At 31.5% G+C, this 17,294-nt stretch overlaps 1 protein-coding gene across 2 annotated transcripts in view; it reads left to right on the top strand.

The window, feature by feature from the left end:
- Positions 1-17,294, top strand: part of LOC127739123 (melanoma inhibitory activity protein 2-like) — a 57,424-nt gene that overhangs the window by 30,148 nt on the left and 9,982 nt on the right. Inside the window, exons 14-26 of one of the 2 annotated variants that reach the window (XM_052250708.1) lie at positions 542-646; positions 1,542-1,573; positions 2,352-2,442; positions 3,304-3,423; positions 5,510-5,600; positions 6,369-6,507; positions 7,968-8,069; positions 11,468-11,528; positions 12,267-12,302; positions 12,909-12,976; positions 13,958-14,040; positions 14,740-14,818; positions 15,466-15,651. In XM_052250708.1, the coding sequence (XP_052106668.1) occupies positions 542-646; positions 1,542-1,573; positions 2,352-2,442; positions 3,304-3,423; positions 5,510-5,600; positions 6,369-6,507; positions 7,968-8,069; positions 11,468-11,528; positions 12,267-12,302; positions 12,909-12,976; positions 13,958-14,040; positions 14,740-14,818; positions 15,466-15,651 (1,193 nt within the window). Of the gene's footprint in view, positions 1-541; positions 647-1,541; positions 1,574-2,351; positions 2,443-3,303; positions 3,424-5,509; positions 5,601-6,368; positions 6,508-7,967; positions 8,070-11,467; positions 11,529-12,266; positions 12,303-12,908; positions 12,977-13,957; positions 14,041-14,739; positions 14,819-15,465; positions 15,786-17,294 lie in introns of both variants that reach the window. The other variant, XM_052250707.1, reaches the window with a different exon arrangement.

Here is a 17,294-nt window from a genome sequence, read left to right as displayed (position 1 = left end):
AAAACCATTTATAAGGTTCCTGCATTGTACATCTTTGTATAAGATTGAAAACTAGAAGAAATCTTAAAAAATCTTTATGTGTTCATTTTAAGAAAATAGTCAATATCTTAATCACTTACTGGAAATAAAAATTAAGTGGATTTTAAATTATTTGATAGTATTCAAAGAAATCTTTATCACATTTACATTCACACCTGATCCTTTCTATCATTTTATACAGAAACTAAAGGAAAAAGTATCAATTCAAGGCATTTTTTTTTCTGATGCTTTATTTGAAATGTTTATACAGGCAATATAATTGTCTTATTATTATTTTGACCATGAGGAGTTTATATGTAATTCCAATACATGTATAATCAATTTGTATTTTTTTATTTTATTTGCTAAGACAATCCAATTCAATTGTCACAAGGGAACAGCTACAAGACTTAAGACTAGTCACCTGTTTTCCCATCCAGGCATTGTATTGGTGTACATGTTTACTGAATAAATACTGATCTTTGTTGCACAATGACATTCATACATGTAACTATTTCCTCAGGCTAATAAAGAATTAGATAGTGTAAGGACTGACCTGAAGTCTGAGAAGAATCAGAACAGTTCTCTGACTAAACAGATAGAACGGTTAGAAGTTAGTAAACAACAGGTATGGAATTGTTTCACCTTAAATTGACTAAACAGATAGAATGGTTAGAAGTTAGTAAACAACAGGTATGGAATGGTTTCATCTTAAATTGACTAAACAGATAGAACGGTTAGAAGTTAGTAAAAATCAGGTGTGGAATTGTTTCACCTTAAATTGACTAAAGAGATAGAACGGTTAGAAGTTAGTACACAACAGGTATGGAATTGTTTCATCTTAAATTGACTAAACAGATAGAACGGTTAGAAGTTAGTAAACAACAGGTATGGAATTGTTTCACCTTAAATTGACTAAAGAGATAGAACGGTTAGAAGTTAGTAAACAGCAGGTATGGAATTGTTTCACCTTAAATTGACTAAAGAGATAGAACGGTTAGAAGTTAGTTCACAACAGGTATGGAATTGTTTCATCTTAAATTGACTAAACAGATAGAACGGTTAGAAGTTAGTACACAACAGGTATGGAATTGTTTCATCTTAAATTGACTAAAGAGATAGAACAGTTAGAAGTTAGTAAACAACAGGTATGGAATTGTTTCACCTTAAATTGACTAAACAGATAGAACGGTTAGAAGTTAGTAAACAACAGGTATGGAATTGTTTCATCTTAAATTGACTAAACAGATAGAACGGTTAGAAGTTAGTAAACAACAGGTATGGAAGCACCTTAAATATATCCTCTACATTTAAGAGCATGCTGGTTCCAAATTTTGGTTTGAAAAACACATTATGGTGAATTTTGAGTGGCCCTAGGTTTTCAGTAAAGTTACCCTCAGTGGGATGGACAGGTAGACATTTTTTTGCTTCTGTTCTATTTTTGTTAAAGCCACTACTCCAAATGAAAAGGTAATTGCATTGAGTTATGTAGATTTTAAAGGTTAAATTTTTCTTTTTTCCAGTTATTACAAGAAGCAGAAGATTGGAATGAAAAGTAAGTTGCTATTGTAAAACTGTTTGGTTGTCAAGGGAATGGAGATTTAATTTGCTTTGAATAATAGTTTAATTGAAAATAATGCACTATTATACCCCAATGAAAACATGAAAACAAAATAACACATTACATAATACATCACAAAAATAATAAAAAAAAGACATGAATTCATATATGTACATATCATGCAGTTGTTGAATCCACTCTCCTCAGTGGCCAGGACTTTTTAATAAATGGAGCTGCATACTGCATAACAAAAACCAATTTATCACAAGTTATCCATCTCATCTATATTTGCTTTGAATAATAGTAAAGATTATAGGTAAGAAACAGATCATAGAACACCATGGGATCAATGTAGGGGTTTTGACAATAAGATTTTTATAACAATTTTTTTTTAAAATACATTTTAGTGATGAAAAATCGAGGCAAAAATTAGAAGTTTTCAGTATTTTTTTAAATGTGTTTTAGTTTCCTATAACATACAAATTTAACTGTTTGCACATGGTTAATATGCCGAAAAATATATGAAAAATTTTGAATATGAATAAAAGTAGATTTGTTGATAAATGTCAGTGAGACAGTAACCCAACCACATAATAAGATCAAAACAACATTTGATGGCCAATAATACATTTTTATGATGTATGATTTGATGTTCACCAGCACTATGAATTTTGTTTCCACAAAACTTTTATCTAAAACAGATTAGAATAAACATAACATTGTAAGTAGAATTTTACCAAGCACAGAAATTGTAAATAAGGTTGTTTTTCAGAGTTCAAGATTTAACAGAGAGATATGAGACATTACAGAAAGGTCAAACCCAAGTTCAGGAAGATTTGGCTTTCAAAGAAAATGAATTAGAGGTATAATATCAATATCTGTTTGGATAGTTAAGTTTAAAATACCAAACTATCTAAATGGATGTACAAGATCTTTTTAAGGGAAAGACCAAGTCTGAAAACTGCTAGAAAATCTGAGCAAACATAAGAATAATAATGAAAGATTTGCTGGAAAATCTGAGCAAAAGTAAGAATAGTTATTCAAGATTTGCTGGAAAATCTGAGGAAAAATTAAGAATAGTAATTAAAGATTTGCTGGAAAATCTGAGCAAAAGTATGAATAATAATTAAAGATTTGTCTGTCTTATTAAATAGGATTTGTGTCATTGGTTCTAGGAATTAAAGTCTTTTAAGTCCTTCTAAGAAAATTGTATGTTTGGAGCATGTGTCGTATCGATCTAATTTAACAGGGAACATCATATAAATAACAAAAGAATCTGCACATTGTCTTTTTTGCTCACATTAGATAAGATTTGAACTTTAAACAGAGGAAATAATTAAAAAGAAAAGAGAGAAAAAAACCTTGATGTATGTTTATGTAAAAGGGTAAAATTATAAGAAAACACAAGGGTCAAGGTGTGTAGAATATTAATTTGAAATAAGAGTAAGTTTTTATGTAATATATAAAATGCAGGGAGTATTTTTTCCACTAATTTGTAATTTTCCTGGCGAATGCGATATGTAAAAAAACCAGAGACCCCTTCTGTCAGCTGCCCTGGATTTCTAGGGTTTATGTATTCCAGGTGATTTGAAATAAAAGATGTTGTTCATGTATAAAAAGAGAAAACAACAATATTGAAAATTCTGTTTGTATTTGAGGTTTTAAAAAAATGTTTCTTATAACTGAAGCTATTTAACAATGAAGATTCTGATTATGTTTTTAAGGTTTTACGAGATTGTTTCTTGCAAATGAAAGCTTTTGAGAGTGAAGATTCTGAAGACCAAGATGAAACAGATAGTACAAGTATACAAGATAAATTAAAGTCTATGATGGATGTATCAGGTGTAAGTGTTAATGAATTATGATTACACAAAACATTTATTAACAGATCACAAACAGACGACCTCAATAAAGTATGTTTTTAAATTCAATCCATATCATGAGTATCATGTGACTTTCTTTGATTAAATTCAAAAGCATTAAAAAAGCACATGATGTAATTAACCTGTGCTCAGCACATGTTTCTGGAACAACCTTTGTCATGTATGCTGAAGAAAAAACAAAAAATTGAAAGATTGAGTGCCAAAAACCTGAAGGACTTTTAAAAATAGAACCGTTAAAAGTTCTTACGTCAACTTTGCCTTTTGGGTTTTGCAACCATAGTGTCCTATGGATTCATTTATTTTTCATGTGTACCATTTTTCGTGGATTGAAGAAAAAGTATTTTTGTGGATATTTGATTTCATGATTTTACCAAAGTTTGCATACATGCCTATAGAAATATATTCTTTATTGAACATTTTAATTGGTTTTCATTAAACCACACAAAAATTGGTATCTTACAAATAATAATGAATAATGAATAGTAGCACTTATTCAACAAATTAAGAAATATAGTCAAATGATAAATATCAACTTATGAACCAAGGCTTCCAAAACGGTCATATATGCCAGACATTTGTATAATGTCCGGTAAAAGTCCGGCTGGGCAAAGCATGAAACGGTCATCTACTTTTTAGTTTTCAAGGCTTTAAGAGACGGTCATTTTAACATAATTCGCGATCTTTTTGACCCAACGTTTTGCCTTTAACAGCCACACATTTCCGGTCATAAAAGTGACATGATCATTAAGTACTATCAAAACAACCCCTACTTTAATACCTTCTCATTTTAATCAAGGCTAATTAGTTGTCAAACAGCTGAAATTTACCTGTTCAGGTGACAGGTAACTATTTTGAACTGGACATTGATCGGTCTATTCAAAGTTATTTTCTTACATTTCAGCGGTTTGCATCTAATTAATTTAGTCAAAAAGGTTTAAATTATCAGAAATACGTTTACAAATATGATTTGATGAAAAAATTAAAAAGGTGAAAATGAAAAATCGTCATAACCACGTTCTTTGAACCTAGAGACATGTCTCTGTTTGAACTAGTACACGTGTGCGCAGGTGTGAAATTTAATTATGCATCCTAATTTCTTCAAAAAATGCTTAAATTGTCATTAATACCTTTATCTCACGTTTATTTCGAATATTTTCTTGAAGAAATAACGTAGAAAGAGCTACTTCCACTCATTCACGCTTTGCAAACGTACACGGAATTTATGTATCCGTCTCTGGTCCATGTTTTACCATTGTCAAGATAACATCCGGTATAAAAACGAAAGTAAAGTTTTTGACAACGTTATTTTGCACAAATAAAGAGTCTAAGGCAGATATAAGTACGCTGATGTTGCACACTTCGAATGATGCACTGCCAATTTAACAGTTTACGTCAGAACTTCGAATTTGAATCAAAGAAAGTTTAATATCGTTTTTTTTTATGTCAATCATTGGGATGGCCAACTCGGCAACTGATTACCATAATTGCCTTTTGTTTATTTAGTCTTAAGGGATTAAAATCGGGATAATATATAAAATGTCCGGCTGGCTAAAAATAATTTTGGAAGCCCTGTTATGAACAGAATTTATAATATAATGTATTTATCTAACATGCAGTATATGCCTAGCTATGATAGTTATTTTCTCACATTTTCTAATAGTTTTACTTATAGGTCTTGCTCCCTTTCAGTGTTAGTACATTTATTTTCACGATTTTATAAGGACATGCCTGTTCAAAATAACTTTGTAAACATGGAGTTGGCAAAGACATTCACGTGGTAAAAATAAATAATATAATGTGTACACTGTAAATTAAGAAATTATTGCATGTATTTATTATTGCGAAGAATGGACAAAAATGCAAGAGTGGTTATTGCTAGTTCATAAAAATCTGCATACAGATATAAGAATGTGTGTTCTTATCATTGCAATACTCTCCCAGTCGCATATGTGCAATAATAAAAACCAGGCAATTATTTCTGAATTTATCTATATTCTAGATGTCTCATTTTATGATGGTAATAATATTTTGTTTATTATGATTTCAGGTTAATGCTAGGTTAAAAACAGTAGAAGATGAAAGAAATATAGTACAGAATAGAATTGATATAGAAGTTCAGAGTAGAATAGATATGGAAGGTATGATGCCACCCTGATAACACACAGCGTTTGCCCCACTATAATCAAAATTATGGAAAATTAAAAATAGATCTGATTGCTTGGTTTTGAGCTTCATAAGAAATGTATTAGAAAGAAAAAATGCTAAACTGTACGAAAAAAATATATTAAAAATGAGAAGAATTTTAAGTTAATTCATGTATATGTTTTTTAATTTTCAACCATTGAGAAAAACCACAAAATTTATTTCTATCTGGTAAAGAATTTGTCTTATTCTTAAAGATAAATTCATGAACAGTTCTAGATTTATTCATGAATTAAAAGAATCTGTGACTTGGCAAGGGGCAGATAACTTTGTCACAAATGTGACCAAAATAAATGGATGTCATTAACAATTAAAAAGCTATTAATTTCTATAATTTATAAAAGAATTATTCCCTTAAATTGTCTTTTCATCATTTTTCAAAAAATATGCATATACATTTACTCTTTTCTAAGTTAAATTTAAAAAAGAAGGAATGTAGGGTTAAAGGTCAAATGAATTGTTAAAGGAAAATCCAAATGAGATAGAACATATAAGAATGAAGTCAAAACATTATTAGTTGAAACCAAAGGCATATGTTTAATATAGACACTTGTATATTGCTGAAAACTTATGTTGGCTTTTATTTTTATATCTTGCTTTTTTCAGTACTCTCTCATTTAAATACACCCACCTCTATTTTTTTATGTTTCTCCATATCCTTAGATATCCATTGATGATTTAATTTTTATGTTTACTAATTGTAGAACAAATAGCAGAATTAGAAAGAAAAATGGAGGGTTTAAAAACAGATAAAATGAAAGCAGAGAGACAAAGTAATGAAGCTACAACCAAATTAAATGTTCTTACTAATTATTTCAAAGAAAAAGAAGCTCAATTACAAAGGTAATTTTATTTGTTCAAGTTCCTTTTCCTATGATAGACAATTTGATGCCCCCAACATTAAGTGGCCTGGATGGGGGTCCTTTGATTCTGTATTCTTTTAATTTTTTAAGCCATTTTTCTCTATTCTTTATAAATTTTGCCCATTATTCTCCATTCTTTATATTTTAGCACCCCATTATACTTTATTCTTTTTTTTTGGCCTATTTTCTGTTGTATTGGCCCATTAGTCTCTATTCTGTAAACCCCGTCCAGACCCTCATATTCCTTTACACATGTCAATCATTCTGTCATTCTGTAACAGTTGTCTGCACTTGCATACTTATGATGCTTACAGAAACTGATCAGATTTTTGTTATTACATTAGTATAAAATTTTGACTTATAAATTGAGTTTGAATTTTGTTCTGGTTGACCTCTAACAGAATTACATACAGGATGTCCAGTATATTTTTAAATAAAAAAGTGCCATTCTTGTTATGAACTCATAGAAGTTTAAGGACAGTATTTTACACAATGTCTTAGTAACATCAACCACTATTTGAAAAATTAATTTCCTAGCTACTCAAATCAGATGAGCTGTGTCGGAAAGAAATAGACCTTATGCAAGCGCACGTATACATGTATATGTATAAGACTTTGAATGATTTTGGAACATTCAAATACAAAATAAAAGACAAATGTTGGTCCGTTTTGTAGGGTTCTTATAACAACTCAAATTTCAAACAGCTACAGACTTTGCATAGAGTTTTTTTTAACCCGAAATAGGTTAAAAGAAGATGTATTGATATGTATTTGCATAAGGTCGATTTCTATCCGACGCAGCTCATATAATATATAGGTCCTGTTCATTGTATATTCATGAGATATCTTATCTACATGATTGAACACCATATACTTATAGTATGAATATGTGCATTTGAAGAACTACAAACTTAATCTGAATTTTGAACAGACAGTTTGGAAACAATTTTTGGGTAAAGATTGCATGAAATGCAATAAAAACCCTATGGTACTGACTTGATATCTAAATCTTCCAAGGTTTATCACTACTTTTGAGATACACAAAATATAGTGCATTGATCATATCATTCTATACATCCCATCCATGAACATTTCCAGAAATTTATCAATGAAATATATAATCAGATATTCAAGTTACAAAATGATGTTATACTTGTCTAGAAAATTACATGCAGTAATCTAAAATCTGTTCTAAAAATATCAATTATGTCATTTTAAAGTAATCTTTAAAAATGGAGTTATCTTCCTTTGTTCATAGTTTTAGTTGAATCAAATTCAACCAAAGCTTTATACAATGCAATGTTTAATGTTACTTCCCACAGATAAATTAAAGCAATCTTTAACCTTCAGTAATTACACGCACTTTGATTTTGTTTTTCTCTCCAAATGTATGATTTTAGCTGTATAAATCTAGTGATGAATTTAATATAAAATTTTCAGAGAACTAGGTGAACAAGAAGCTTTAAAGAAACAAAACAAAAATAGATTAGAAAATGCAGATGAAACTGCCAAAATGGTAAAAGAAGAATTAGAAAGTTACAAGTAAGTCACCATAGTAACACAATTTTATCCTAGGAGGATTTGAAATGAAAATTCATCTGTTTTAACAGTAGAACTAAGAATTAACTCAAAAGTTATGATATGGTTTGAGCTGTATGGGCTTTAGTAAACAAAAACAAAAAAACAAAAACAAAATATTGAGTAACCAACACAATGAAGATGTTAGACTTGAAAAATACAATTGATAGATTTTAGAAGTAGTAGAACTTTTTATACGACTGCAAAAAAATTTTGCGATCGTATATTGGTATGACGTTGGCCTCGTCGTCGTCGTAGTCCGAAGACACATTGGTTTTCGCACTCTAACTTTAGTTTAAGTGAATGGATCTCTATGAAATTTTACCATAAGGTTCAATACCACAAAAGGAAGGTTGGGATAGATTTTGGGGGTTATGGTACCAACAGTTAAGGAATTAGGGGCCAAAAGGGGCCAAAAATAAGCATTTTTGTAACTTCCAGACATAACTTGTGTGTTAGTGTATGGATCTCTCTGACATTGTACCACAAGGTTCCATATCACAAAGGGAATGCTGGGATTGATTTTGGGAGTAATTGCCTCAAAATTTAAGGCATTAGGGGCCAAAAAAGGGGCAAGAAATAAGCATTTTTATATGAACAAATACTTTAGTACAAAACATAATTTAAAGCAGTGTAAGGGAGATAAATCAAATACATCATTTGAATTACCTCCCTTACACTGCTTTTAAAGTATGTATAAAGTAATGGTTAATGAACAATTAAGACAATTTAAAACAGTGTAAGGGAGGTAATCCACATACAACGTTTTGATTACTTCCCTTACACTGCTTTTAAATTATGTTTAAAGAAATGCATATTTATAAAGGAAGACCAGTAAAAATATCTGCAAATGTTGCATCTTTTTTTTTTTACAAAAAAATCCATATGAAAGATTTGACACCATATTTTAAATTCTATTATAAAATAGATTAAGTTAGCACTATGGTAAATTTAAATGGGTAATTATGGTTGCAAATTCCATTGGAAATTTGAATTGAGATTATGACCATATCTTGAGGGAAAGAATTTTTTTGGGGAAAAGGGGGGGGGGGGGGGGGGGGGGGGTAAAAAGAAATTGTGGGGGGTCAATTTTTTCTCATTTCAGATTTCAGAAATTAAAAAGAATTATTCTTCCAATATTATTTTTTTTTCAAATTTCAAATATTGAAAAATTTCAAGAAGTAATCTTTAATTGCACAGTATGACGCATTAGATTTGTAAAATCTTTGACCACATTTATTTATTTGTTATGCCAAATCTGACCGTGTATTTAGATTTTTAATTTTGGGTCCAGTTTTCAAATTGGTCTACATTAAGGTCCAAAGGGTCCAAAATTAAACTTAGTTTGATTTTAACAAAAATTGAATATATGGGTTTCTTTGATATGCTTAATCTAAACATGTATTTAGATTTTTGATTTTGGGCCCAGTTTTCAAGTTGGTCCAAATTGGGGTCCAAAATTAAACTTTGTTTGATTTCAACAAAAATTGAATATATGGGGTTCTTTGATATGCTGAATCTAACCATGTATTTAGATTTTTTATTTGTGGGCCCCGCTATCAAATTGGTTCATATTGAGGTCAAAAGGGTCCAAAATTAAACTTTGTTTTATTTCATCAAAAATTGAATTATTGGGGTTCTTTGATATGCCAAATCTAACCATGTATTTAGATTTTCAATTTTGGGTCCAGTTTTCAAATTGGTCTACATTAAGGTCCAAAGGGTCCAAAATAAAACTTAGTTTGATTTTAACAAAAAATGAATAAATGGGGTTCTTTGATATGCTTAATCTAAACATGTATTTAGATTTTTGATTTTGGGCCCAGTTTTCAAGTTGGTCCAAATTTGGGTCCAAAATTAAATTTTGTTTGATTTCAACAAAAATTGAATATATGGGGTTCTTTGATATGCTGAATCTAACCATGTATTTAGATTTTTTATTTGTGGGCCCCGCTATCAAATTGGTTCATATTGAGGTCAAAAGGGTCCAAAATTAAACTTTGTTTTATTTCATCAAAAATTGAATTATTGGGGTTCTTTGATATGCCAAATCTAACCATGTATTTAGATTTTCAATTTTGGGTCCAGTTTTCAAATTGGTCTACATTAAGGTCCAAAGGGTCCAAAATAAAACTTAGTTTGATTTTAACAAAAAAATGAATAAATGGGGTTCTTAGATATGCTTAATCTAAACATGTATTTAGATTTTTGATTTTGGGCCCAGTTTTCAAGTTGGTCCAAATTTGGGTCCAAAATTAAATTTTGTTTGATTTCAACAAAAATTGAATATATGGGGTTCTTTGATATGCTGAAACTAACCATGTATTTAGATTTTTTATTTGTGGGCCCCGCTATCAAATTGGTTCATATTGAGGTCAAAAGGGTCCAAAATTAAACTTTGTTTTATTTCATCAAAAATTGAATTATTGGGGTTCTTTGATATGCCAAATCTAACCATGTATTTAGATTTTTAATTTTGGGTCCCGTTTTTTAAATTGGTCTACATTAAGGTCCAAAGGATCCAAAATTAAACTTAGTTTGATTTTAACAAAAATTGAATTCTTGGGGTTCTTTGATATGCTGAATCTATACATGTGTTTAGATTTTTGATTATGGGCCCAGTTTTCAAGTTGATCCAAGTTGGGGTCCAAAATTAAACTTTGTTTGATTTCAACAAAAATTGAATATATTGGGTTCTTTGATATGCTGAATCTAACCATGTATTTTGATTTTTGGGCCCCGTTATCAAATTGGTCCACATTGAGGTCAAAAGGGTCCAAAATTAAACTTTGTTTGATTTCATCAAAAATTGAATTCTTTGGATTCTTTGATATGCTGAATCTAACCATGTATTTAGATTTTGGATATTGGACTATAATAGGTAAATAAAAAAATTTTAAGTTCTTAGACCACATTCATTCTGTGTCAGAAACCTATACTGTGTCAAATATTTCATCACAATCCAAATTCAGAGCTGTATCAAACTTGAATGTTGTGTCCATACTTGCCCCAACTGTTCAGGGTTCGACCTCTGCGGTCGTATCAAGCTGCGCCCAGCGGAGCATTTTATTTGACTAGTTATAGAAGTGAATCAACACAAGCAAGATACTGAAGTAAAAAAAATACTGCCAAAAGCAAAATAACAAGTCAAAAGTTCCAAGTCAGGAATATGACAGTTGTTTTCCATTCGTTAGGTGTGATTAAGCTTTTGGTTTTGCCATTTTGTAAAGGACTTTCCTTTTTGAATTTCCCTTGGAGTTCGGTATTTTTGTTATTTACTTTTTACAAGTTTGATATTATATTTATTTAATGTATGATGATGTTTTTGCATTTTTCTACTTACACAAAACATTTATTAACAGATCACAAACAGACGACCTGAAAAAAGAAATTTTATCTGCAGAAAGAGATTTCAGATCTCAGGTAATGTTTAACACACTGTATAGATAAAAGTTTTCCAATATTTTCCATATTTCAGGTATCTATATATATTTTTCTCTATATTTCACAACATTTAGATTTTCTTGTTTCTTTATTTTTGAGTTTTGCTACTTATTTACTTTCACACATTTTAGTCAAAGAATTTTAATTGTAGTCGCTCCACTGTACAATAATAACACATTTCACAGTATATCTGTACAATACTACCTGTACATCTGTACATTATAGTCAGTTACTTTCTGTCAATGTAAGCCTCTAATATTTATGAAGGAATAATCTGAAAATATAATTATATACATGTATGTGCGTAACCATTTGATGTAAAGGTCATTGTACCAAACAAATACTGATCTTTTCTGCATCATTTAAGCTGCCAACCTTTAGTTTAGACTTGTTTAGATCTAATAAAGATATAAAATACTTAGTCCTTTTATTAAATAGAAATGAGATTTGTACTCATTATTTTTGTGACATTTCTTTTTCATGGACACATGATAACTTTAATTGTTTTGGGAATGGAATATTTAAACTATTTTAATGATGTTCAATTTGAAAAATTGAATTATGGAAAATTGAACACCCCTCTACACAAGACTGTTACATGTAGTGATACCTTCTGATTTCTTTTTCAGAGAAAAGTACACTAGAGTAGATTATCTTCATGTAAAACATTAAATTGATTTGGTATATTGTAATTCATGATATATTTGTATTTTACAGATAGCAGCCAATGAAAAGAAAGCCCATGATAACTGGGTAGGTTATAATTACACTCCTCCCTCTTGATCCAAAAAACACATTTTAGCACCTTTTTGGTGATCCAACTTATATCACTAAAACAAAGACAACCCTAAGTGTGGTGTTTGTCATATTACAGACTCTGTCCCAAAATCATAGTTTTCTTTGCTACAATTGTTTCAGAGGTTAGCTGTTTAGTAGTGATAACAGCATTTAAGCATGTTCTTTTAACCTGATAAAATTCATTTGGAAGTTTTGAAGATTTAAGATGAAGTATAAATCAAAATTAAAGTTCGAAAAGGAAAAAAAAAAAAAAAAATAGAAAAAAGGCAAATTTCCAACTTCCAAAAATTACTTAAATTTGAAGGAGTTTTATTTCAATAAATATATGCCTCTGTAATAACTTCCTCTGGTTGCATCTCTCAATACAGTTAAAAATAGAACAAATATTTCAAAAGTCTGGAATTTTGACTTCTTACAAGGATCTGACAACACTCCATTCAACTAATAATATTGACTTGATTAATTTGAATAAGGATTATAGAATTTGTCATTCTATCATTTTAATTGCAATAGGATAATTATTAATGAAATTAATATTTGTTATTTTGATTGTTTTATTAGTTATCAGCGAGGGCAGCCGAGAGAGAACTAAAAGAATCACGACATGAATGTTCAGTATTAAGACAAAAGTAAGTTATATCAGTATTTAATGTTGAAACAGATTAAAATGTCAGCATTACATTAATTGGGATTCTCACTTCCTGGGGAAATTTATTATTATTCGTGGGATACCAATTTTTATAGATTAACCAAATTTAAATGTTCAACAAAGTACAAATTTTCTAAAGGCTTGTGACTTTTGAAAAAAACACAAAATCAGGCATCCACAAAAATACGATTTTTCCCTAAATCAACGAAAATTGATACACACGAAAATATATGAATCCACAGTATGATAATGTTTAGGTCGGAATAAAGGAATTGTGTGGTAAGCATCATTTAGACAGAAACCCATCAACTTATTTAAACCTAGAAAGACATAGGTTAACATAAGAGTGGACAATCTCTATATGGCATAGTCTAGACAACTGGGAAATAAATTTGACAGGAAAAAAAACCCCTTAAAAATGAAACCAAGACAATTTGGTCATTTGTGTTAACTTGTGTTGTTGGGTTGTTGTCCACTATGTCTATCTGACATTATTTCTGGCCTTTGTCGTGTTCCTGACCTTGACACTCTCTCTAGGAGATGTTTACATATTGACTCTGACTCCTTTTGGAGTTATACAACTCTATTTATTTTCACTTCCATATATACCAGTATCTGCTTTATAAATGACTGAAGAGATACTTGAACATCATTATGCTCCCTTTTTATTCTTCAACATTTACTCAACAGCTAATATTTTATATGATTGAATAATCCAAAAATAGTTTTCCCAAGTGATCGTACTTCCACAATTTGGTGTATTTTTACAGATCAGTTAGATAATCAAGTAAGTTATCAGTGTGTTGTATTTATTTGTTCAAATTTTGTTTTGTTTTCAGAAGGAATTAAGTTTTGTGAAGAAAGTTTAATAGATGATATTTAAATTCAACTTTTTATTTTAGCATTTCTGATCAAAGTTTTGTCTTCTGTTAATAAGTCTTAATTTTTCATCATTGAATAGATTAACAGATTTAGAGAGAAGACTAATGCAGGGCCCCAGTGGTTTGATACGACCGCTACCAACACGAGGCATGCCTCCTCCAGGTAAATTATGAATAGTTATAGAACACAAAAGTCAGGTTATATAGGTCTGTTCATATGAGTCAGGTCTGATTATATAGGTCTGTCTATATGATTTGGGTCAAGTCTGACCATATGGTAGCCTTACATTGTACTGGACAAACTAGAACAATACTTATAAATTCCAATACTTTTTATGAGATTTGTTCGATATGAAATTTTATCTTTACCAAAATACCAAAACAAAATATAAAGACACATGATGATTTAATTAAATCCCTTAGATATGTAAAATAAAGCTTTCTAACAATAATTTATCATAATTAAAGAATTATTGAATAATATCAAGTATACATTAAAACATGGCATAGTTATATTATGTACTTCAATATGAAATATTGTCAGTATTTTGCATATGTGTGTGAAGTTGTGTGAACAAACTACCCATTGATAAAACTATTTTAAGTGGAAAATAACAGATAAATATTTAAAAATTACTGTTACAAAAAGCATTAGAAACAACAACCCAACAGTCATTATTTTGTTGTGTTATCTTGTGAAAATCTAAACCACATCCCATTTTTCAGTGTGGCAATTATCTAATAAATGCCTGAGTTTTAGAAAAAGTTAAATCTAACACATTATTTTTATCTATTTTCATCTGAAAGTGGTAAATAAGATCTGTTCTAAATGTTAAATCATTTTCAATACATCTTTTGACAGGGATGATCAATGGACCATTACATCCATCAGACAGACCAGGATCACGGAGTGGGCCATTCCCTCCACCTCCAGGAATGAGGTAAGTCCTCCATCCGACCAGGATCAAGAAGCTGGCCATTCCTTCCACCTATAGGAATGAGGTAAGTCCCCCATCAGACCAGGATCAAGGAGTTGTCCATTCCCTCCACCTCCAGCGCTTATGGTCATTAAACTTCTCTCAGTACTTTGAGAACACAATTTGTCCTCGATACATCAAATCCAGCACTTTGGTAGGCTGAATTCTGAGGTTGAGTACAATAATCATGCTCCAAATTTTTATGACCGCAAGACAGCCTTCCATTTGACCAGGATCAAGTAGTGGGCCATTCCCTCCACCTCCAGGAATGAGGTAAGTCCACATCAGACCAGGATCAAGGAGTGGGACATTCCCTCCACCTCCAGGACTGAGGTAAGTCCTCCATCAGACCAGGATCAAGAAGCGGGACATTCCCTCCGACTCCAGGAATGAGGTAAGTCCTCCATCAGGGCAGGATCAAGGAGTGGACCATTCCATCTACCTCCAGGAATGAGGTAAGTCAATGTTATTTTTTTACATTGAACAAATCAATTAAAAAAAAAGATGTAAATAGTAGTAAGGATTTAAAGATATATAGGATAATAGATAGCTTCCCCAAATATGACAGATGTATGTCACATTTAAGTTATAATTAAGGTTATTTATTGCAGGGATGAAGACATGAGAGGATCTCCAGTTAGATTACCTCCCCCCGACCGACGTGGAGGTCCACGGATGCCACCACCAGAATTGCGATCTCCTCCTCTGGATAGGCATGGAGGACCAAGAATGCCACCTCCAGATCTTCGATCACCGCCACCATTTGGCAGAGGACCACCTCCTCCAATGGACAGAAGGTCACCACCACCTTACGACAGATTAAGAGGGCCACCTGGTTATAGAATGCCTCCGCCTCATGATATGCTTCCTCCTCATTTACGAGGGCCACCACCACCTCGTTCTTCCTCACCCCCTAGAATAGATCCATCAGGTAGTAGGAGTGGCAGAGGTCTTTTGTTAAAAGTTACTACCATAAACTTGTTACACTTTATTTTTTTTTTTCGGGCCAGGTGAGCTTTTCTCATCACTTGGCGATCGTCGTTCGTCATCGTTGTCCTCGTCCGTTGTCGTTAGCTTTTTACAAAAATCTTCTCCTCTGAAACCACTAGGACAAATTTAACCAAACTTGGCCACAATCATCATTAGGGTATCTAGTTTAAAAAAATGTGTCAGTTGACCCCGCCAACCAACCAAGATGGCCGCCATGGCTTAAAATAGAACATAGGGGTAAAATGTAGATTTTGGCTTATATCTCTGAAACCAAAGCATTTAGAGTAAATCTGACATAGGGTAAAACTGATTATCAGGTCAAGATCTATCTGCCCTGAAATTTACAGACAAATCTGACAACCTGTTGTTGGGTTGCTGCCCCTGAATTGGTAATGTTAAGGAAATTTTGCGGTCGTATATTGGTATGACGTTGGTGTCGTCCGAAGACACATTGGTTTTCACACTCTAACTTTAGTTTAAATGAATGGATCTCTATGAAATTTAAGGTTCAATACCACAAAAGGAAGGCAGGGATTGATTTTGGGGGTTATGGTACCAACAGTTAAGGAATTAGGGGCCAAAAAGGGGCCAAAGATAAGCATTTTTGTAACTTCCAGACATAACTTGTGTGTTAGTGTATGGATCTCTCTGACATTGTACCACAAGGTTCCATATCACAAAGGAAATGCTTGGATTAATTTTAGGGGTATTTGCCTAAAAATTTTATGAATTAGGGACAAAAAAAGGGGCAAAAAACAAGCATTTTTCTAGTTTCATGACAATAACTTGTGTGTAAGTCTATGGATCTTTCTGAAATTGAACTACAAGGTTCCATTTCACAAAGGGAAAGCTGGAATTGAGTTTAGGGGTAATTGCCCAAAACTTTAAGGAATAAGGGGCCAAAAAGGGGCCAAAAAATAAGCATTTTTCTAGTTTCCAGACAATAACTTGTGTTCAAGTGTATGGATCTCTCTGAAATTGAAATGCAAGGTTGCATATCACAAAGGAAATGCTTGGATTGATTTTCGGGGTAATTGCCTCAAAATTTTAGGAATTAGGGGCCAAAAAAGGGGCAAAAAACAAGCATTTTTCTAGTTTCATGACAATTACTTGTGTGTTAGTGTATGGATCTTTCTGAAATTGTACTACAAGGTTCCATATCACAAAGGGAAGACTGGGATTGATTTTGGGGGTAATTGCCTCAAAATTTTAGGAATTAGGGGCCAAAAAAAGGCAAAAAACAAGCATTTTTCTAGTTTCATGACAATAACTTGTGTGTAAGTCTATGGATCTTTCTGAAATTGAACTACAAGGTTCCATTTCACAAAGGGAAAGCTGGAATTGAGTTTAGGGGTAATTGCCCAAAACTTTAAGGAATAAGGGGCCAAAAAGGGGCCAAAAAATAAGCATTTTTCTAGTTTCCAGACAATAACTTGTGTTCAAGTGTATG

Source organism: Mytilus californianus, unplaced genomic scaffold (assembly GCF_021869535.1).
Source record: "Mytilus californianus isolate M0D057914Y unplaced genomic scaffold, xbMytCali1.0.p SCAF_4, whole genome shotgun sequence".
Lineage (NCBI taxonomy): Eukaryota > Metazoa > Mollusca > Bivalvia > Mytilida > Mytilidae > Mytilus > Mytilus californianus.
Note: the sequence above shows the minus strand (reverse complement) of the source record. Positions and strands in the feature narration are given on the sequence as shown.